The following is a 24,345-nucleotide window of genomic DNA, read 5'->3' as shown; positions in this document are numbered from 1 at the left end:
ATATCAGACCAGTCTAGACTAACAATGTCTTTATATACTCAGAGGATATTTTATATCAGACCAGTCTAGACTAACACTGACCATATATCGTTTATCAACGGAGCGGTAAATATTCTTGAACGAGTAGAGAGTTAAATTTACTATAGATTAGCAACTTTGGTGCTGATTTTGATGCCGGTATATTGAGGGTTTTTAGCAGGACAAAGAAGTTCATCAGAGCGTTCGACAGAAAGTCAAGCAGTATTCGCTAGCGTACAAACCAATCACTGCTCGCTGCATTCTGTGAAACAAGAAAACTAAACGTGCCTGATCAAGGTTTTAGACGCAGTTTGTTAAATTGACATGGTAAAGATTAGAAGAACCAGCCGTCCGCCGTTCAATCGCTTTTGTCCAAGTTTTAGTATTTGGTCCGGTGAAACGAAATAGTTTAATCCACATGATTAGATGTTCGGATTATAGATTATGTAATCATAATAATTCCAATTCAATATGTAGATGTATTTTTGTATTTTTATATGTAGTTTTGTATTGAAATAAAATGTATGAACAATGTTTCGTTGATTATTGGACGTACACGTAAGCCGGTTGCTAACATGATAGCGCTTGATTGGAGATAGAAGATTCCGTCTGTTCCAGTTCTGGTCTCAATCGAACGGTACAAAAGCGGAATATATCACATACAAAATTTTCCCATCTATTTCCTTCTCCGCCATTTTGACTTCTGTCTACACCTACTAGTTTTTCGATATGCTCTGTTACAACTTGTTTTATTGAACGTTCGGTTGATTCCATGAATCTCAAACGTTTAGAACTCGCCAATGTTATATTTCTCACATTTTCTGGGATCAAAGGGAGACTACTGAATACTAAACTTATAATATTAATAAAACTGAAGTAATACTAAGGGGAACGAAAGCTTGATCTTATTGTAATTATTGTCTGAGAAAAGTAAAAAGTTATCCAGAATTGGAATTGCTAATATAGTATTGTTAATCTTAGAATGTCTTTGCGTAGATGATTTTTTGTAAGTTAACAGACACGAAACACATATCACTGCTAGACATTTCAAACGATAAAGGTCACAAATATTGGCTGAAAACGAGCCACTATAAAACAATAATGTGTGCTTATGTTTATATTTTATCAAAGCAAAGACATTCTTAGACTAACAATACTATATTGAGAGTGCCATTTCAATTCTCATAAAAATTATTGATAAAATTAGAAAAAAACTTTTCTCAAATAGTAATTACAATAAGACCAAACTTTCAGACAATAGCCCGGATTGCACACCCCCCCCCCCCTCCCTTCCACCCCTCGTACCCCCTTTCATCATATATCCAAATTTATATTAAAAATGTTTATTGGTAAAAAAAGCTACATGAAAAATTTAAAAAGATAGAAAGAGAAGAAAATTAAAACAGAATTATAAAAAATGGACGTTCCACTGCAAGCTGCCGGTTTAACCAGCTTCATAATTTCCATCAAAGTTTCTTTTGTTGCTGGACAGCTTTCTAACTTTTCGCCGTAACAGGGCACGCCAGATTCGAATTGACTGAAAAGATATACAAATACAGTGGCTTAAAATAGGGCCAAACATTCTTGAGATAAATTGAGGGTGAGAGAGTAAGTGGGGGAGGGGATCTAGGCCAATAATTCCCAACCTTTTTCAGCTTTCACACCCCTGGGGCAATCAACTGGACCTTTCACACCCCAAAAAAATTGTTTCATCCACATTTCCAGCATGTGTTGATGTGAGGTGCTCTCTCATTTCAAAATAAATTCTTCCCCTACACCTTTCATCTCCCCTTTCCACACCCACCCTCCGCATACAAACGCTCTGCAAACATCGACATGCATAACGTTGCCCGTCTTCATTAGCCCTCAAGGTGCAGAAGAGTAGGAAGTTAAACTCCATTCATTTCATTTCTGTCAACAACTTACTGTGACAAAAAGATGAACATATCCGTAGAGGTAAATATCCTTATCAGAATCACCTAACGGAACATTGTACTGTTTATTACTTGGTTAAAAAAACATATTTTCAAAATGTTGTAAATGGCCACAAGGATCTAGTCGGCTGAAATAAATAATCTGTATTGTTTACCTGCATAGTTGAACTTTATATTCGGCAAGAGTAGAGTTATCTGTTATTACTTCACTGTCACTGGGTTTTTCTTGACCACATTTCGAATCCATGACACATGTCAAGTTGAAATCTATAACGAATCAATAAATTTTACCTTCAAAATTGGATTTGCATTTGTTGATTGTGGTGTAGGGGTGGCTGGCATAAATAGTTGAATACTGAATACCAGTATAAGAAAAGGAGAATACATGCCTGAGAATATTGGCTACATACAAGAGAGTAGAAGAACTCAATGTCCACTGTGGAAACATAATTGCTTTCTCTATTCAATCCAACCAGTGTTGTAAGATAGATGTTTTGTTACAATTTCAAATGTCCATGTTTCTCTTTAATGTAACGATTCCCATGTTTCTCTTTAAAGGGACATTCCCCTTTTTTGAAGGTCTGAATATTTTTCTTGCTAAAATTTGTGAAAACTATTCACCAAAATCTAGAGAAATGTGCCCTTTACCGTATCTGAAAGTTTAACTGAAATAATCCAGCCGTTAATTTTTAAACACCAAATTATTTTTAAAAAGTTTTTAAGTTCGTTATGCTTTTAGGCAGCTGTTGGAAAACTACTGAACGGATTTGAGTAAAATAAACGCCTAATTGTAGAGAAATATTTCTCCTATGTATTCTTAAGGTCTCAACTAATAATATCGATCCATTATAAAGCCAAACACCAAAACTAGGTCAAATTAGAACTCCGTTTTTAATTAACCCTTTTAAAACATATTCGATTTGATCAAGAAGATACATAGATATTAATAGCATATATTTAGAATATTTTCAGGCATAATTTTCGACGTTTTTGATAATGAAAACTTTTTACTAAAAAGCGGACCTCCCATGATTCTCTTTAATGTAACATGTAGGATAGCGAAAAACAAGCGATATAACAACCTCTTTGGGTTTCCCTTTCCCACAATTCCTTATTTTTATCAAGAACGGGTTTTACATGACACAATTTGGTTGGTTTGGAATATTACGTTTGGTAGAAAATTTCTCAGATTACACTGTAGATTAAAAATATTGGAAAACCAAATAGAAACGAAAATGTAATTCTAATTTTAATTAATAATATAAAATATTTTCACTGTTAAAATAGTGCTCAATGCGTCAATTGTAGAGTGATAGAAATACCACTGTTAAAATAGTGCTCAATGCGTCAATTGTAGAGCGATATAGAAATACCACTGTTAAAATAGTGTTCAATGCGTCAATTGTAGAGCAATATAGAAATACTACTGTTAAAATAGTGTTCAATGCGTCAATTGTAGAGCAATATAGAAATACCACTGTTAAAATAGTGCTCAATACATCAATTATAGAGCAATATAGAAATACTACTGTTAAAATAGTGTTCAATGCGTCAATTGTAGAGCAATATAGAAATACTACTGTTAAAATAGTGTTCAATACATCAATTGTAGAGCAATATAGAAATACTACTGTTAAAATAGTGTTCAATGCGTCAATTGTAGAGCAATATAGAAATACTACTGTTAAAATAGTGTTCAATGCGTCAATTGTAGAGCAATATAGAAATACTACTGTTAAAATAGTGCTCAATATATCAATTATAGAGAGATATAGAAATACCAGTGTTAAAATAGTGTTCAATACATCAATTATAGAGCAATATAGAAATACTACTGTTAAAATAGTGCTCAATACGTCAATTATAGAGCAATATAGAAATACCACTGTTAAAATAGTGCTCAATACATCAATTGTAGAGCAATATTGAAATACCACTGTTAAAATAGTGCTCAATACATCAATTGTAGAGAGATATAGAAATACCACTGTTAAAATAGTGCTCATTATATCAATTGTAAAGCGATATAGAAATATCAAAACAGAACCTCAGCTATGCGAGCAAACGTTCCGAATTTTCTCGAAGTCTAGACATGAGGATAACTTGTCCAACTTCAGTATGGTCACGGGCTGAAAATATGTCGGTTGTACGCAACAACGCAACGTTGTAGTTGCCCGACATGTTTTTTTTAGGTCCTGTTTTAATATTTATTTTAATTAGATTGATTGAGATACGAAGTGTAATATTTAAATAGCTTACTATTAGTATCGTTCATAACCCTTGAACAGTAGTAGTCTAAAGCACCGGTGAATTCCTCTGCAGTGGCTAGTATATTTTTATCTTCATCCATCAGACAGCTTCTCTGCGCATCATAAAAACATACCAACAACTTCGAAAATTCGGCTTTTTTACTACAAAAGTGGAAATAAACTTTGATTATATAATAGTTTGACTTGTTTTGTCCTTCACTATGATAATGTAACTCTCACTGCGGCACGCATAGGTATTGCCTTGATACACTCTACGCTGAAATGAACTAACGGCAATACAAAACCCGAAATTCAAAACAAAATTTTGATGAAACATTGTAGCTAATGAACTTTTCACATGAGGAAATATAACATTCATAAGCGAGTATTTCATAATGAAAAGTGTGTCTAAATGAGTAAGCATACCCTGATTGGCACCACACCTGTCATAGTTAACATGGCAACATTAAAATAGGAATATACAAAACAAAAAACGATGATTTATAAGTTTTAAAAGTTAAAGGGACGTAACTGATGAAAATATATTTAATTATATAATTTCAGTTTGAGAAAGACAATTTCGATGTGAGGTTGATAGGCGATTTAGAACTAATAGCAAAACGATGAAGGCGCCTTTATTATACTTACTTGCAGAATGAGTTGTCTTTTTCTTGAAAAAAGTTCGAAATTTGGTTACTGTCGAGATTTGAAAAATCTGAACTGGATTTGGTACAATCACTGCTTGCTTTCATTTGACAGGTCTTAAATTCACCATAAGTATCGCCACTGGCTAAACATACCACTCCTAGAATAAATATATAACTCTAATTACTTATATCATCTACAGCCTAAAGACTCAGTGCCGATTTAAAAAGGGTTATGCACAGTTGCGGATCCAGGTTTAAGTCCGAGGGGGGATATCTGAGGTTGCCCGAATTTCTAACCTAGTTATGAGTTTTTTGCCCGAAAAACTTGCTTTCGGGGCTGCGAGGGGGTGGTTATGCATCAACGAGAACATTTATTTCGGGGATAATACCTAATCGTCAACTTTTCTATTAACTGAAATATTCCGTTGACCTAATTTGGGTTTACATCTCAATTCATGCTGAAATATTTAGCAAAATATGGGTTTACATCTCAATTCATACTGAAATATTTGGCAAAATATGGGACGCATATTCTTCCCTGAAAATGAGAATACATCTTACGCCATTTTGGAAGTTATTTCAAATTTGGAAGTTATTTCAAATTGAATTAAGAGCGCAGTGTACTGTATTGTCGTAACGGTTGACTGATTTTACAATTCTATGCAGCTTTTGAATAATAACGCGATTAAAATACATCTCATGTTTATTTAAAGATTTCCTTTAATTTTGCATTGCTATCAATAACATTGACAACGTCGACCAATCAAATTATGTCAAATAAAAAGGTCAATTGTCTATAGATCGTGTAGCGTGAAACTCTGAATAACAACAGTTGTTTAGATTGTTTGAATATTTCTAAAATTAAGCTGAACTGGAGTTTTTAACGTCCTACTATATTTCACCTTGTGTGCTTAAGGAGACGACCAACGCTATGCAGGTTACATTTAAGACGTCTTCAAATAAGGCACAAGTTTTCAATTTAAAGAAAAGTTATCCTTAAAGGGTTGCTTCAACCTCCTACCCATCCCCCCTCACCCACCCCTCTCTCCTTAAAAAAACTTATTAACATGAAAATCTTACTCAATCTTAAATAGTGTTGAAAAATTGGTAAGAGTAATGGTCGAATGATTCATCTATATGTATATAAACCTAATATCGTACTCTCTGAAGACATCTAATATTTATTCTCCTCGGTATGTTTGCCTACAGCCATTGAACCCAATTTGATTTTATGTAGTTAGCTTATTGCTAGTAGTTATAGACACGCCCTTCCTTTTACATCTCTTTCTATTATCCATTTTAGGGTCCTTGATCGATTGCATTCCCCCCTTCCCCTATAATGATTTTTTAATTTTCTTTTAAGTTTTCCTTGCAATCTTTATCATACCGGAAAATATAGCATGACTGAATAGAACGACTTTACTCATAATTATTGTACAAAAATGTTTGCAAGATTGAAAATCGAATTATTAGTGCCAAAAGTTTTCAGATTACCCCTTTGAGGTAATTACCTGTTTTAAACCGACCAGGTTAAACCATTAGACAATGCAATATAATAAATGGTGACCTCATTAAGATCTTCATTAGTCAAATAAAATATAGAATGCGTAAGACGTCTACAAAGCTAACTAGCTCATAGCCTTGCTGGATACTGCGACATTCTTTGTTACCTGAGCCAGGTAAAAATCAATAGCACACGATACAAGTTTCACCGTTCATCGTTAACTACAGTTTTCTTCTGTTATAATACTCTCGTCTATCTCGTAAAGAAATTTCAAAATTAACAAATATCGTCTATTTAACTCCTGAAGTAGATGTTGAGGTTATAAACTCGAGAAAACCGACGCAGCCCTGTAGAGATAGTACTTTCTAATGCATATAGTACAACAATGTTAGTATGTCAGGTCCACGTGACCTCCCCCCACCCTCTCTTCAATTATCTTGTCAGTCTTTCCCTTTCATTAAAATTTAGATACTAAAAATATTTATCAGTATGTAGAAAACTAAAGTAAAACTGTAAAGTTGTCGACCCAGATTAGAGTATTTGAATTATGACGAGCGCATGTCTGCCCTACCTGTCTGAGTTGACAAGTGAAGGTGATAGGATTCTAAATTGTATTAAATGACCTACTTACCTGCTAATACTAGAACAATATTCAAATACACTGCCATTTTGCTAAATTTCTACCCTCTAACCTACGACTTTCAACTATCCAACACCAGTTTAATTGTATCACAAGGTTGGGTTGATGATCAATACACGCCGCTCCTTTTCTCGCCGCTTTCTCTACCAGGTCAGGCTGGGTGATTCATACCTGTATGTAGTTTAACAAAGGGCCTCGTTCATTCGAGCGCGCACAGCGTGGCTACAGGAAAAACTCAAATATTATTTAAATATTGATGCATAAAACTTCATTTATTGAACATTTTTGCTGAACAAAGTCACAATTCTTATTGATTTAAGTGTAGTAAAAAGCAAGCCGTTACGTCAAAATTAACATAAACGTAGATTTAATCGTATGTCGCATTGTCTACAAGTCTTTAAGAGATAGACAGGGTCATAATAGGTGTTGTGTAAATATTCCCCTTTCAAATCGATACCTGCTAATCATAATTGACAGTTTGGGTATAGTGAGAAGAATAACCTTGGTAACAATCATTAAAAAACTCTAGCTTTGATAACAAGATGAAGCTCAATATTTTTAATGCATGATGAAGAGTTGGAATGGGTCATTCGGGACAGCCCCCCCTCCCCCACCCCCTTTTCCAAACCTGTGAATGATTTTATATTGAAATGAAAATTCGGCCCTCTAATTGCTCAAAATTCATCTCAGACCATTTGAAATATGTTAACCTCTGGAAGCCCCAAGACCACCGAACTCAAAGGGCTTCGGGTCATGCTTCGGAGTGACACCCATTTTTGCCTCAATCCAGGCCCTTTCTCGATATGACCCAGAGGATGAAAAGATCTAGAAAGCTGGAAACATTGAAAAAATCAATCGGGTATTAGTCATGTGACTCTATTAGTCACAGTCGATGATATATTATTGAAGATTATGACTCATAGTTTCATATACATTTTTTTTTCTATTCCTTGCCGCTTAATGACAATTTGTGGATAGTTTCATTATCATAGTCCAATCGTTGCAAGCTCGTAGCTAAAGGGCTCGGGTTTGAAGGGGGGCAAATACCCCCACCCCCGTAAAAAGCACCCCCCCCCCCCCCTGAAAAAAATCTGACAACCGACCAATTTCATTACTGCAACTAAAAACCATTGCTCCTCTGGATATATATCTTGTGCCTCCGAACAATCAAGTCTGGTTTGACTAAGAACCTCAGCTTGATAAGTTTGCAATTTTAAATGGTTGCAATCCGTCTATAAGTTAAGTGTTCAACGACGCAGGATTGGAACAGTAGCCGCAATTTTAATATTATATCCTCAATAAAACGCCATCATGTGAAAAAACGAGAAAATAACAACAAGTGTTTCCATGCTGAAATCAGTGGCGGAGCCAAAGGGGGGCAGAGGGGTCCTCTGCCACTCCCCAAAGGCATGTTTTTCGGGCGAAAATATCATAACTTAGTGAGAAATTCGACCCCCCCCCCCTCTCCCCCCCCTACCCCCCGCCCCCCTTCGGACGTTAACCTGACTCCGCAACTGGCTGAAATCATATAAAATTGGTTTAGGGTAGAAGTGGGGGAGGGGGATGGTTTGGGTGTAGGGAGCGTTGTATCAAACTGAGACCATAAAAGATGGCAGAGGAGGAGGGTGGGATGGGAGTTTTGTCTCTTATACTTCACATGTCCTTCATAATTCTTCAACGTTAATATACCCTTATCGATTTTACTTTCAATATGGATTTTTATATTTACGACACTGCAAGTCATATGCATATAAAGAGTTTCCGTCATATTCAGCTGCTATACTGTATAAAACGTCTGCTCATGAATTTTTATATTGAACAGCGCAGCAGGGTTGTGTATTGATCGGGAATATCAAATTCTTCTATTGAACAATAAAATGCATCTACCCATTGGTGGAGGAAACTATTGCCCGAACAGTGGTATTTCTACAGAGGGCGGCAGGTGTGGCCTTGGCCCTCCAGAAGAGAGGCTGGCCCGGCTTTGACCCCCCCCCCCTACCCAACTTTCAAATTTGTTTATCATTATGCATAGTGAAAGAGATGGCCGGTGCCCCCCTGGTAAATTTTGTGGCCCCTGCTCGCCCCCTTACTTCAAAGTGGCCTTTTCAGGTTAGAGGAGGGGGGGGGGGGGGTCGGGGGTCGGGGTCCACAAAATTTGCCAGGAAGACACAGGCCATCTCTTTCACTATGCAAAATGATAAACAATTTGAAAGTGGGGGTGGGCGTAGGGGAGATAGCCGGGTCAGCCTCTTTTCTGGGGTTTCCTAGAAACGCCAATGTGCACGAAAGAGCTAAATGATATTAGATATATCGTAAATTGCTACATGATCAGATGACATTATAAAGTATACATATTGCAGTATAAATTGTGTGTTTAGCATATATTATATTTAGATAATACTGCAGTCATAATTACAGTTAACTTAATCTGGTCTATTAGCAGATTATATTTAATATTTTCCAAACAGATATATTTTCTTTATAAATATACAAGATTATCAGAACTCTTTTGAAGCTTTTGTTAAATTTCACTCTAGAATAAAATGGGCTATAGGTAACGATTGAAAAAGAATAAGAGAATACTGTGTAATGAGAGTTCCACTGGTTCCACCGGTTCCACCGTGCTTTCATCGTTGACTTTAGCACAAAGATCGATTTGGAAAATGTCAAGGCGTAGGGAAAGGAATAGAGGCTACACATGTTCCAGATCACTCGATAGTTTGAAAAAAAGAGTATATGAGAGTATGCAATTTCTGGGGTTGCACATGCAGAATTGATAGGTTTTTTTTCAAGGCGCATCCTAATCCCATATGATATATTGTAGCCATGCCTTTCTTTATACGGCACAGGATAATATTGATTGTCTTCATCGTGGCTTAAGGAGATTGTAAAGAGGTTTTTTAAATTTGCATGTGTATCGGGGACATTGATAACATCAATTTGCATCTTTCTAACTTTCAGTCAGACGTCTGTGGTTCCTGCAATTCCTGCAGTTCCTGTCTGTGGTTCCACAGGAAATAAATATTTGATGACGTCACTAATCGCAAAATATGCTTTATCACATAAGGCCCTTTGGGATTAGTGATGTCATCAAAGACTAAGTTTTAGTGATATTGCAGGAAACACAGACGGACGTCTGATTAAAAATTGAAATGGTGCAAATGTATGCTATCAGTGTCCCTGATACACACTATGCCATACCGAATTTTGTAAATCTCTTTATAATCCCTTTAATTCATCGCAGCAAAGGCGAAATGCTAGTGATCACGTAGCACTGTCTGTCGCATATAAAATAGAGAAATTACACTCCGGTGCGTAATATCGAAACATATTAGATCATTCTCCTTATAAAGTAATATAAATAGCCCTGACCTTAAAATAAGGTATGATAACAAGCTTTGTGCATGTCAAACAAAATAAAATTTAACCTAAAATCTATTTAAATTCATTGTAAAACGAGCCTTTTAATAGTAATATCAAAATACGACCCCGTTTTTATTCAGGGTATAAAAGGGAAATATTGTGGTGGTTATGTATCATACCATCTATCCTGTACTATATTCATTATCTATTCCTTATACAATTTTCTGTGAATTTTATTCGAGTCTTTATTTTAGTTTTCACTATGTTCTATTAGAAATATGCATTTCTGTAAAAAACGTAACCTTTCCCTATGAATTATTATCATGTATTATTATTTATAAGAAATATCCACCTTTCGTTTCATTTTGTAATTTTGAAAATTTTGTAATTTTGTACCTTCCTCGAATGTACCATGTTTATCATGATATAACTCTATTATAACACGTTTATCATGATATAACTTTATTATAACTTGTTTATCATGATATAACTTTATCATAACATGTTGTATGATGCCTTTAATGGGTGTATTTGATACAATAAACTTATCTTATGTTATCTTATGTAAATTTTGGTGTTACCTGTCTTAGGAATTGCCTCTCAGTAATCTAATGCTACTGTCCTGATAAAGCGTCCCTCATTGCATGGCGTTATCCATCTACATTAACCCAATCAGTTTCAGAGAGGTTGGGTCAGTTAAGGGCATTTCTCCAGCCAAGATCCAACAAAAACCAAGCTGTGTTTTGGAAATTCGAGTTTGAAGGACATTTATGCTATGTGCCCCAGAGAAGACCCAATTTGTGTAAATGATGTTATGTGCCATATGTGACACATAGAAAAGTTTCTAATCAAGGGAGGTAACCAAAATCCAAAAATTATTTTGTTAGTACAAGGGACGCAATCAGTCAAAAACACGAACCGATACCATGCTCACCGTATACCCACTTCATATTCCTTGTTGTGTAAAATAGCCTGTTAATTTGTAACCTATGCCCTTATATGTAAAGTTCCAATTAATGTTGCCTCTCGCACTTGAAGCTTTAGGTAGCTAAATCCGTTAGGTCAGATTTCTGTTTGTTTCATCGGCATCTGAGTTCTATTTATTAAAAAGTAACACGCTTACGGTTATTAAACGAAGTTCTTTCATGTAGCCTTTTATTGCGAATAGCGTTGGGCCCGGGTCCCTTTCGAAACATTCCATATTTTGATTCAACAATCCAAAAATCAACCAAAGATATGCAGACACATCTCTGGCTCAAACAGCAGTAAATGTCATGATAATAAAAAAAGTACAGAATTGCGTCTACAGTAGAGAGTAATATAAGTTTAATGGCGGCATAATACCATCAAAACTCATAGTAAAACTTCTTGAGACGGAACTCTTCCCCGGTTTAGTGTATTTAAATCGGCTAAATATGGGTTACATTTTTTTCGTCATTAATATTTTTTTGGATTATAAATGTTGTCCTGATAGCGTTCAAGGCAATAAACAGGTATTAAAAAAAGAAAAAGGTTAAGAGATTCAGCTTTATATGAATGAAATACAATAGAGGAATTTAAAAAAGTAAATTTTGAAAAGACATTTCCACGCGTTAAGAAAAATGTACGATGGTTGGCAGATAACTTCTAAGCCTTAGTGAGGGATAATGTCGCGATCAGATTGAAACCAACATAGTTACAAACAAGTAAACTCTGCAACTGTTGTGTTATCATGGTCTCTGTACCAGACCATCTGCAAGATGGGTGATATTGACCGCAGCTCAGTAACTTGTCAGTTTTCTGCCGTTCCGTGATAAAATTTATGCCCATGAGTTATAATCCCGATTTGTGCATCTTAGACTTTCACCTGTTTCCAAAACTTAAAAAAAAAAAAGAATTGATTTAGGACAAATAATTTGGCAGCCAGCTCTCGTATTTTTTTATTTCTAACTGGTTCTGGTATTCTCCTTAAAGTGATACTATGTCTTAGAATAAACATAAAATTTAAGAATTTTAAACTTGGCGAATAAGAGCCAGTAGATATACCTGGTGTCATAAATAACATAACAGGATCCTTATATAATCCGATAAATCCAAAAAACTTAGTAATTATCCATAAAAATGCAATTAACTATTGAACAACGCTTAATATCAAGAATAAGCGTTTTTCAATAATTACTTATTTTTATGAATTTTCAAATTTTCCAGATTTTACAGGGATTCTGTTGTAACTTTATGACACCAGGTAGGTTGACTGATGAATATATACTCATATTGACCATTTCGAGAACTTAAATTTTATGTTCATTCTAAGACGGAGTATCACTTTAAATTGTGAATTCACTGAAGTTCCTCTAGAAGTGTACGTACAAAACTGAGGATTGGGTTTCAATTCCCTGCAATGAAGGCATATATCACGGTGTCTACAACCGTTTTATTATCTTTTAAACCAAACAACCTTCTACAAGGTGTGATGGTAAGAAAAGTGCCACTCATCTGTCAAAAGGTGGATCAAGTCAAACACCGTTTATCGATTTAACGACTTTTTTTTTTATTGGTTTCCCCTTCTGAGATCAGACGTGTACATTACCAATTATAAGGCTTTATGTCCAATATTTCAAAACAGTGTCTTGTACTCGACTTATGTCCTCTATAATTGAGGCTAAAATATCACGATTTCCCTTAAATTTCAAATTTACCAGACGTCAAAATAACAATGAATATCTTAAAAACAATTTAATCCCCAAAAAACATGATTGACACCTTCGTCATGGTTGCCTAGTTTTCATCTTGCCATCAGTTGAATAACGCTACAGCTGGTGAAGTTCTCTAGAAGGTGTACAACCATTGGTATCGGTAAGTCACGTTCAGTTTGTTTCAGTCATTTACTTGGCTATCATCATTTGATTGCAGACTCCTATATTACCAGAGGAGGGAGTCTCAGTTTTATAAAGGCAATTATATCTAAATATTTCTTCCATTGATCAAGTTGTGCTAGGATTTAGACTTCATTTTTCATACAGTTCTTTTTACATAGTGTAATAAACACTAGTAGCTGCTGTGAAACATCGAGTTACACTCTCACCTGTAAGTGGTAATACTCACAGATTTAAAGATGGGTTTCCTCATTTTTTAGTGTCAAATTAAGCAAAATATTTGATTAATTGGTGTTTCTAATGAATTATCGCGTATTCTTAATCATATCATTATGTTCTTATTAAATGTTTTAACCAATCTTAAATATCCATGTATGTATACAGTCTGGATAAACAAAAAAAGACTTTTTGACCTCTCTTGATCGGTCACTCATTGGAATTTTGCTGGTAATTCTCCTCTAATTTAGCTAATTATGAATTAATTATGGACATGTGAGACAAACTGGTATTTTTCCAAGTCATTAGAACACTTCTACTTTCTATTCATATAAGCATTAGCATTTTCATTTTCATAAATGAAATAAAGGGAATCCATCTTTAAAAGAAAGAAGCGTGTACTCGTTTAGTTAAAACGAAGTTTCTTTTCATGACCAAACGAAATTAATACATTGCATGTGTGTTGTGTGTTGATTAAGTTATGGAGTAGATGGAGCTCTATATTAATTTACTTTGTTTGTAACGGTGGGAAGGGGGGGGGGGGGGGGAGGAATGTAATTGTCGTTTGACATGATGAACTACCATATAAAGCAAGAGGTTATTAATGTAAATTGAATACTGTTTGTTTCCTACGTTTGATATATCGCTAAACAGGGTTAAACCTTGAAGTGTATAGACCTATGTCATACAAAAACTGGGGGTTAAAAGGTGGTGACACTCTTGCAATCTTGCCATAAGTCATAGAGATTTGTGCAATTTTTTAAAAGTTTTTTGGACATCACTCAATCTATAAAACAGTGCAGTAAATAGAGATATAAGTCAGTAGGTTTACAATCGTGGTCATTTATCAACAATATCTGATGTGTAAAATTTCTCTGGGTATGTACATTTACCCTTTTGATAATTGGTATATTCAGTGTTCATTATCAATATCACTCTCTTGGCAAGTATCTTGTATAGCTTGTTATTCTGATTTCGATGAGTGAATGTTATTGGTGGGATCCCAATACTCCATTCGAAGATTTTGTCATTTGACATTAGGTTTTAGTCTCTGAAACCTGCCTCACTGACTTATATTCTTGAGTGTTTCGTTACGTTTAAATGACAGTTTCACCACTCGTTTGACCAATCGTACTAGAAACAGGAATCTATTTGACTAAGCTAATCAGTGATAGTGTTCACAGCTCATCGTCGAAATTTGAGTCTTGAAATCCATGTGTGTCCAGAATGGAAAATTAAATGACGACTCGTCTTTTTTAAGCTCTGTCTTATACAGAAATTTCTACGTGAGTTTTGCGATTTTCGTGCACTATTAAAGACTCCATGTATTTACAAAATATCAATCTCTGAAAATGGCAAATCATGGACTTTATGATTTTAGTTTTCATTTCCCCATTCGAATAATATATATTGCTCTGGATCTAGGCGAGAACCAAGATGAACTAAAGGTTCATACTCATTATTGTCATTTTGTTACGTTTTTTTAGGCCAGATTTGAGTTGAAGGAACAGAAAAAAGTAAAATCGGACATCGAAGGCCCAAACATGATGAAGCTGGGGTTATATCTGACGTTATTGTTTCTGTCGGTGTGGACAGTATCCGGAGAGCCGTTCAGTAAGTTCAACTATTTATTCTACTTTTGTCCCTTTGTCATCCTCACAATGTCGTCTTATACCTTGATTGCAATAACCACTTTTCTTGTATCACATAATTTCCAAATGGATTGTAGAGTCAATCAGATACCACGACAGAGAGTCTGTAAACGCTAAGCCACAATAAAAACAGCCTTTCTGTCGAGGGCTCTGATTGGCTGGCGTACAATGCAATCAAATCGCTGCATTCCATAATAGAAAACATTGCAGTCAATTATTTCAAGACGGAATACGTAATAGCTTGACATTGTAAAAATACATCTTTAGAATCGCATCTTGAGTGCCCAACGATCGCCAGTTTGATTGTATTTGATGGGTTCTGTTTGTCGAGAAATGACACTGAACCATTAGTTTACAGTGACTGACACAACGGGCTGCTTATTAATTACATGTCCAAACTGAGAGTAGCTCGAAATTTTTAAAATTGTTTCAAGTTACTTGAGGCAACGCCGCTTTTAGTCTCAAACATCGAGCCATCAAATAACGCAATATCAATCCGTGCAGTAATAAAGTGCGTTTAAGCTATACGAAGAGCAACTCATAGTCAGGTCTCTCGAACTGACATGCAGCACATAAATTCCTCTTTGCCTGTCATTTCATTTCATTTCATTTAAAATCATAATGGGTTGTACAGATCACTTTACGGAAGCCACTTCAATGTATATGTACTCTAAATGATGTATCGGCAATAACTAAACTTTATTATGAACCTTTCACTGATGATTATGCTTGGTACGTTTATTGATTTTATTTGACCATAATAATTAGTAAACTGTCTAGACTAAATGCTATATTACTTATGAATTTTCAGAATGTACCAATATATGTGGAAAAGGAGCTATTATAATCGCTGGGGTAGCCTACTGTTGTCCTCAAGGTTACAAACCGATGATCAGAAGGAAAATGGAGGACGCTTTCATGGCCACGGATTGTGACTGTCTATTTATGATGCCGGCTGGACAAGGAATGTATGCACAGTATCCACAAGCTCCTAATCAAGGATCATTCATCGTGCAGCAACCACCTCAGGCTCCTGCTGTTGCTGTTGCCCCTGCAGCTGCCACAGTTCAAGTAGTTGCTCCTGCCCCAACTGTTGTAGCAGCACCACCAGCAGCACCACCACCACCTCCACCAGTAGTCAAAGTTGCTCCTCCTGCACCCAGACTTCCAACTTACAAACCCATGTACCAAATGATCCGACAGCAGCCCATGCGTCAACAAAGAACCTGGTATCATCGACCAGCACCAACATATGCTGCGCCAACCAAATCAACCAAACCCAAACATGAGTTTTTCAAATTTCTAGATGACTTTTTAAGCAAACAGGGCTACCGAGGAGGCAATCGAGGGTAAATTAAACACCTTGGTTTGGGACTGTATCTAATAATAAAAAGTAGTACAATATTCTTTTAGTTGTTAACTTAAGCAAAAATAAAGCCTCATATGTAGGAGCTATAAAGCCCTCCACCAAATGAACTCATGGATTGGGATGCCGAGTGATAATCACTATTCCAGAGTAGCGTCATGTGTTCTGCCATCATAATTATTACTGGATAAAAAGTCAAGAGCTGAAATCTAATAGGTTGCAGAATGACCCCCAGGGCAGCCTTGACCCGGGTTATAACCACTGGAGGTCAATATAATTCATGCATAAGCCACAGGGTCGAACTATAAAACAACAATGGTGGTGGTTGATGTTAATGTTAAGACTATTATATGAGAAAATGTAAACGTAGCCAATAAATAATCACGCGATCGATTGTGATCAGATAAAACGTAATAAAATTATCATATACGGCTGTGCCTCTGGGCCTTTTTATTAATTTTTATTTAAAATCTTACAACCAATTATTGTTGTTGAAAGTATATTATATCTCAATGTAAAATTGATTCCTCCCACTTCAGATAAAATGATATCGTCGCAATATTGTCTGAAATTTTCCTCATTTCTTGTATGTATAACAGGGATATTTGTGGTTTCTGCTTGCGTCAGTCAGACGATTGTGGTTCTTGAAATCATACGAATTAACCATGTATGACGTCATGAAGTAAAATCTGCTATTATCTAAAGGCCATTGTGATAGCTACAAAATTAAACGCTTAGTTGATTTGCAAGAACTATGGACGTCTGCCAGAAAAATTGGAATAGTGTAAGCTATGGGTGTTCCCAATACACATTCGAGGGCTAGAAACATAGCTATCTGGAAAATGAAGTCAAAGAGAATCTGTAGCATACGGGGCCTTGGGTTGTTGTTCCATGTCTTTTTCCCATACCCCCCGACCTGCATTACTGACAGGGGGAAGTGTTATCTCTAACCTTGCAAACCACTGAACCTTAAAAAACATCAGTCGTATATATATGCAAGTTATAGCCCTTGTTCTTAAAACCTTTATCTTATTCCTTGCCGCAGGCCACTGATGAAGCCACTATTTGTATGACTAAAGGTGAAATCTCTCTTGTGATGGTTGCCGTTTAATAAAATTTACTACTTCAATCATAGCTATGCCTAGCTTCATTTCCCACTTTGTTAAGAGATCTTACTGAACCAGTTTGTTTCAGACTGGTCTAAACTACAGCAGCTTTTGTGGTTTTATTATTTGAAATTATTAATTATTTTATTATCTAAAATCACTTTGCCCCTCCATGTGATAGTATCTTGTAAATGCCCAAAAGAAATCAATAGTTTCCAAACTGCAGCAGCTTTGTAGTTTTATTATTTAAAAATTGGTCTAAAATCAGTAAAATCACTTTTCCCCTCCGCGTGATGGTATCTTATAAATGCCTTGGAGAAATAATTAATAGATAGATAGATAGATAGTTGACTGTTCATTGTAACGGGTAACATGAGATAATTACAGTAAAATAAAGAAACAATCCAAGTTTGTTGACATTTCCTGACGATCTCCAGTTGTCGTCTGTACATGATGTCACGTGATGCTAGTTAGTGTATATATTATATAAACAACACCAGAATTTTAATTATCGTCACACAATTTCAGCTGAGGTATGTCGGTTATTTTTTATTTTTTCTCTGCGCAATTTGTCTCCGGTACAAAAATTCTGTCCTTTTGGTATGCGAAAGAGGGTTAGAAAGAGAGGTGTGGTTTTATTCAGGAGGTTTGAGAAACGAATTGTTGTTTTGGGGCTATTGTATCCGATTAATTACAGAACTTGGTGTTTTGTTTTGTCTGATTCTTTGGAAGACTCATATGGATGGCGAGTATAGTACCCCACTATTAACACTTTGTAAAATAAACATCTCGATCTGCATTTTGGATCCACTGATGATCTAGTTCCATGATTGACAGCCAACAACTGACCGACTTCCGAAGCCACTTCTCGAAATTAAACATCTGAGGCGCCGGGTTGGATCTGGATAGGTACCCTATGCAAAACCATGTCATAACTTGTTAATTGCGTTACTGCATAGAGTTATAGAGTCAAGCTATTACGAACTTCGTCTTGTACCTTGACTATAATAGCAAACTTTCCTGTATATCATGGAAGTTTGTCGAATACAGCGAATTGATTGATTTGTACGCCAGAGAAAACAGACAATCAGCGACAGAAAGTGTGTATACATTATGGCTTTAGTTTCCAAACTTTCTGTCGAGAGGCCTCATAGGCTGTATTCGCTAGCGTACAATCCAATCAAATCGCTGCATTTACAATCTTCCCTGATACAAGAATAGTGGCTTATGCAGGCAGGGTATCATAACAAAAATATCTGGAGATAGTCTGTACCCTATCCAGGAAATATAGCTATCCAAACACCACTATTATTTTATGAAAGTCTGTTTGTTGTTAGTGAATTATGGAAAACGACATGAAATGACATGTACAATGATGAAATGTGTCATTTTTTCACAAGTTACCCTGACCCAACTCACAAACTCATGTTTCATTTTATATATCTAACAACATTAAAGTAATATACCCACTATTTAAATCACCAACATTGCAATGCCTGAGATGAATGGCTGATCCAGAGGGAGGGGTGGATCTAGTAAATTTCTGATAGGGGTGGCTACAAATAACAGGACTCTCTCTGAAGGTCCGAACTACCATTGAGAGCTGCCAGAGTCCCTTATACGCCAACAGATTTTGGAGGACTTGATTTTCACTTCAAAATAAACCTCAAACAGACCCGATGGAGGCATAGCCCCGAAATTCACCACTGCCTAGAGGAAACCATATATGCACATTTAATAGTGGTAAAACACTGTTTTGATGTAGTATTCTGCACCCATTTACACAAGTGGTGTTTCCAATATTATCTGAAATCAAGGTTTTTTTTACACTGCAAATTAGTCAAGTATTACTTGGAAAAATAATCTGCATTCAATGAAAATCTGTTGCTTGCCATGGTTGGGCTGGTTCTTTTAGTGAAAAATGTTCTAGAATGTTCCTTCTGTTATTATGTGGGCCAGGTCGTTTAATGAAAGGTATGTAAGTCAAGGTTTATATATTGTTTTATTATTTCTATTTACGAAGTTAGTTGTGTTTCATTATGGTACGTCTTGGTATTATTTTGCTGGTAGGCCTAATTGGCACCGCTTATCCTGCTATTATACAGTCATCAATCTACCAGACTGGTGGCAATCAAAACACTGGTAAGTAACTTCTCGTATTTGTTTTTTTTCCATTACCCTATTCAGGTTCCCTGATCAATCGCATTGCCCCTCTTCCCTCAGTAAATTCTTACTCTAAGTTTTTCCCTGCAATCTGTACCATGTCGGAGAATATAGCTTGAATAGAACGACTTTAATCGTCCTTCAATTTAATCCTATCACAGGTCTGCATACTTACTGATATTCTCGTATGTTTATAAACCTTAAATGGCAGCGATCATCATCATGATGCCTCCTCTTCCTCATCAACATCACCATCATCATAACCACCATCATCCTCATCCACTTCATCATTACCATCATCATCCTCTTCACCATCATAATTTACCTCCTCATCACCATCACCACAATCATCCTCCTCTTCACCATAACCATCGTCATCACCATCATCCTCAACTTCACCATCACCATCATCATCCTCCTCTTCACCATCATCATCCTCTTCACCATCACCATCACCATCATCCTCCTCTTCACCATCATCATCCTCTTCACCATCACCATCATCCTCCTCTTCACCATCATCATCCTCTTCACCATCACCATCATCCTCCTCTACACCGTCACCATCACCATCATCCTCCTCTTCACCATCACCATCATCATCATCATTACCATCATCACCCTCTTCACCATCACCATCACCATCTTCATTACCATTACCACCATCATCCCCCTCTACACCATTATCATTACCATCATAATTACCACCATCATCATCCTCCTCTTCACTCTCTCTCTCCTCCTTCTCAACCTTTTCCTTTCGTCTGCTCTTCTTCCTCCAATTCTTCTTTCTCGTCTCTTTCTCTCAACATCAACATCAACAGCAAAATCCTCCTCTTCATCTTCGACTTCATAATCCTACTGTTCCGCTCTCATTCTCCTCTTCCTTCTCCTCGTTATCATCATCATCATCATCATCATTTAAGAAAAGGGTTCCAACCGCTGTTATCCAATCCAAATCACATCTAAAAATAACTAATAAAAGCTATTTTTTCAGTTCAGAAATGTTTGACGGGATCAGAATGCAACAACCAAAATTCGTTCAGCATGATCAACAACCAAGTATTTTGCTGTCCATCTGGTAGTAGCATTAGCTCGATGTCTTCCTATGTAAATGGTCAGAGTTACATTGATTGCACGTGTTCGTCTGGTGTTGCATTTTCCTCCAATTTTGATTGGGACTCCTGGAATAGAGGGTGGAATAATTTTCATCGCGACATGTCTAATATGAATCAGCAGCTGGGCAATATGGGTCAAAGGATGTCGAATATGTTTTCTGGTGGTTTCCCATTTAATAATAGAAGACGATGGTGAACGAATAAAGATACTCTATAAGTCAATCAAAGATAGTCTGATTTTTAGTCTGAAATAGCTGTTATCTCCCCTTTATTGTAAATAATTTGCTGCAACGCCACACGTATCATTATGTCCACGTTTGATAAATATGAAATAATGAATGAAAAAGTTTCCTTTGTCTTCCTTGACTATATCGACCAATTTGATTTATATCAATGTGTTTTATCTAATTATTTCCCCCTTTGATTTGTGTATTTAAAATGTTTAATAAATTTCTGCTCTATTTAGTACACTACTGAGGGATTGTTTAGCATAGTGAGCTTGTTTTAGAGTTCGTCTGTCATTGTCTCATTGTGTCAATTATGAGCAGTCAAGAATAGGACTGAATCAATCCAAACTGTCGTGTCCTATTGGCTGGCAGATTGTTTGGTATAACAGTTTTCTGCGGTCTGAATGGGATTATATATACCAAACTATCGTGTCCAACAAACAGACTGCTGAATCAAACTTTTCTCAAAATGTCTTGGCAAGTAAAGCCGATGAGTGTGAACGCCATGAAACGCTAACAAACATAAGCCAACATTTGGTGGAATTTTATATTGCCCTAGTATCACATGACAGCGAAAAACATAAAATCAAGCGCTGTACTGTAACCATTCAATCATGACACGTTACAGCGTAAAATACATTTACCCCAATTTGCATTAATGGAAAATTTGGTGAACAGCGGGAAATTAACATATAGATGAACCGAAGTCGACCCTTTTGATTTTACCTTGTTAAATCTGTCTTAAACAGCAAATTAAGAATAATAGAAATAGGACGGATCTATTTTTGTCCAAAACATGAAACAAGCACCTGCCACTAACACTTGTCGTTCATTAACAGTAATTTATATTTTTAAAATAAACGGTGTTTAATTCTATTAGTCGCTTGATTGACAAGCATCTTAATTTCAACAGATCAGAACCAGATCTGTCATTGAGCGAAACACTCAATTCATACTGAATTAAATAACGGAACACGATTTTAAGGTATACTACTCCTTAGTTTCAACAAATCTACATTGTCATCATCGGGTAAAACATTGTGTACAATAAAACTAAGAGTGGTATACCTACCATAAGAATTGTGTTCCGTTATTTAATGTGATCTCTACCACTAAATGTCGCTTAAGGATTATCATACAGAATGAACAGGCAAGGGTGTCGTCGAGCCGGTTTCCTGAAGTATATCAGCAATACGAAACGGTATAGATTGCCAAAGAAAGGTTATATGGATACCGAAGAAACGGACATTTCAGCATCTTGTTTTACATTTTACTTGAGGGTATAGAGTGTTGAGTTTTGAGGGTATAGAGTGTTGAGTTTTGAGGGTATAGAGTGTTGAGTTTTGAGGGTATAGTGTGTTGAGTTTTGAGGGTATAGAGTGTTGAGTTTTGAGGGTATAGTGTGTTGAGTTTTGAGGGTATAGAGTGTTGAGTTTTGAGGGTATAGTGTGTTGAGTTTTGAGGGTATAGTGTGTTGAGTTTTGAGGGTATAGTGTGTTGAGTTTTGAGGGTATAGTGTGTTGAGTTTTGAGGGTATAGTGTGTTGAGTTTTGAGGGTATAGTGTGTTGAGTTTACCATTATCATTTACCTCCTCTTCACAATCACCATCATAATTACCACCATCATCATCCTCCTCTTCACTCTCTCTCTCTCCTCCTTCTCAACCTTTTCCTTTCGTCTGCTCTTCTTCCTCCAATTCCTCTTTCTCGTCTCTTTCTCTCAACATCAACATCAACAGCAAAATCCTCCTCTTCATCTTCGACTTCATAATCCTACTGTTCCGCTCTCATTCTCCTCTTCCTTCTCCTCGTTATCATCATCATCATCATCATCATCATTTAAGAAAAGGGTTCCAACCGCTGTTATACAATCCAAATCACATCTAAAAATAACTAATAAAAGCTATTTTTTCAGTTCAGAAATGTTTGACGGGATCAGAATGCAACAACCAAAATTCGTTCAGCATGATCAACAACCAAGTATTTTGCTGTCCATCTGGTAGTAGCATTAGCTCGATGTCTTCCTATGTAAATGGTCAGAGTTACATTGATTGCACGTGTTCGTCTGGTGTTGCATTTTCCTCCAATTTTGATTGGGACTCCTGGAATAGAGGGTGGAATAACTTTCATCGCGACATGTCGAATATGAATCAGCAGCTGGGCAATATGGGTCAAAGGTTGTCGAATATGTTTTCTGGTGGTTTCCCATTTAATAATAGAAGACGATGGTGAACGAATAAAGATACTCTATAAGTCAATCAAAGATAGTCTGATTTTAGTCTGAAATAGCTGTTATCTCCCCTTCATTGTAAATAATTTGCTGCAACGCCACACGTATCATTATGTCCACGTTTGATAAATATGAAATAATGAATGAAAAATGAAAAAGTTTCCTTTGTCTTCCTTGACTCGACCAATTTGATTTATATCAATGTGTTTTATCTAATTATTTCCCCCTTTGATTTGTGTATTTAAAATGTTTAATAAATTTCTGCTCTATTTAGTACACTACTGAGGGATTGTTTAGCATAGTGAGCTTGTTTTAGAGTTCGTCTGTCATTGTCTCATTGTGTCAATGATGAGCAGTCAAGAATAGGACTGAATCATTCCAAACTGTCATGTCCTATTGGCTGGCAGATTGTTTGGTATAACAGCTTTCTATGGTTAGAATGGGATTTGAGTATACCAATCTTTCATGCACACCTAGCTAAGAGTGAGTCTCTTTGGTACAATGAAAGTTTTCTGTGGTCAGAATGGGATATACATATACATACCAAACTATCGTGTCCAACAAACAGACTGCTGAATCAAACTTTTCTCAAAATGTCTTGGCAAGTAAAGCCGATGAGTGTGAACGCTATGAAACGCTAACAAACATAAGCCAACATTTGGTGGAATTTTATATTGCCCTAGTATCACATGACAGCGAAAAACATAAAATCAAGCGCTGTACTGTAACCATTCAATCATGACACGTTACAGCGTATAATACATTTACCCCAATTTGCATTAATGGAAAATTTGGTGAACAGCGGGAAATTAACATATAGATGAACCGAAGTCGACCCTTTTGATTTTACCTTGTTAAATCTGTCTTAAACAGCAAATTAAGAATAATAGAAATAGGACGGATCTATTTTTGTCCAAAACATGAAACAAGCACCTGCCACTAACACTTGTCGTTCATTAACAGTAATTTATATTTTTAAAATAAACGGTGTTTAATTCTATTAGTCGCTTGATTGACAAGCATCTTAATTTCAACAGATCAGAACCAGATCTGCCAC

General features: G+C 36.1%; 3 protein-coding genes across 3 annotated transcripts; 1 reads left to right on the top strand and 2 right to left on the bottom strand.

The window, feature by feature from the left end:
• Window positions 1-1,345: 1,345 nt before the first annotated feature.
• On the bottom strand, window positions 1,346-7,134 carry LOTGIDRAFT_235498 (hypothetical protein). Its single transcript, XM_009064797.1, has 5 exons — window positions 6,984-7,134; window positions 4,850-5,006; window positions 4,212-4,363; window positions 2,108-2,219; window positions 1,346-1,555 (listed from the first exon to the last, which is right to left on the bottom strand). Exons 1-5 carry the CDS (start codon window positions 7,018-7,020, stop codon window positions 1,378-1,380), a joined length of 636 nt encoding a protein of 211 aa, XP_009063045.1. The 5' UTR covers window positions 7,021-7,134; the 3' UTR covers window positions 1,346-1,377.
• Window positions 7,135-12,735: 5,601 nt separating this feature from the next.
• On the top strand, window positions 12,736-17,004 carry LOTGIDRAFT_235497 (hypothetical protein; the record flags this gene model as incomplete). Its single annotated transcript, XM_009064796.1, has 3 exons — window positions 12,736-12,810; window positions 14,914-15,040; window positions 15,890-17,004. 3 exons carry the CDS (start codon window positions 12,736-12,738, stop codon window positions 16,429-16,431), a joined length of 744 nt encoding a protein of 247 aa, XP_009063044.1. The 3' UTR covers window positions 16,432-17,004.
• Window positions 17,005-19,933: 2,929 nt separating this feature from the next.
• Window positions 19,934-22,897, bottom strand: LOTGIDRAFT_179413 (hypothetical protein; the record flags this gene model as incomplete). The annotated part of the gene is made up of 3 exons (XM_009064795.1): window positions 19,934-20,515; window positions 20,576-20,678; window positions 22,836-22,897. The coding sequence occupies 3 exons, from the start codon at window positions 22,895-22,897 to the stop codon at window positions 19,934-19,936; spliced, it is 747 nt and encodes a 248-aa protein (XP_009063043.1).
• Window positions 22,898-24,345: the final 1,448 nt, after the last annotated feature.

This window comes from Lottia gigantea (genome assembly GCF_000327385.1).
Source record: "Lottia gigantea unplaced genomic scaffold LOTGIsca_65, whole genome shotgun sequence".
NCBI classification, from domain to species: domain Eukaryota; kingdom Metazoa; phylum Mollusca; class Gastropoda; family Lottiidae; genus Lottia; species Lottia gigantea.
The sequence above is the reverse complement of the archived record's forward strand: the minus strand, read 5'-3'. Positions and strand labels throughout refer to the sequence as shown.

Bases quoted from the DNA above. Each gene is read 5' to 3' on its own strand.
- LOTGIDRAFT_235498 (XM_009064797.1), bottom strand. From the start codon at position 7,020: ATGGCAGTGTATTTGAATATTGTTCTAGTATTAGCAG. The intron at 4,364-4,849 runs GTAAGTATAATA...CCACTTTTGTAG, and splicing joins AAAGACAACTCATTCTGCAA to TAAAAAAGCCGAATTTTCGA. The intron at 1,556-2,107 runs GTAAACAATACA...ATATCTTTTCAG, and splicing joins TATAAAGTTCAACTATGCAG to TCAATTCGAATCTGGCGTGC.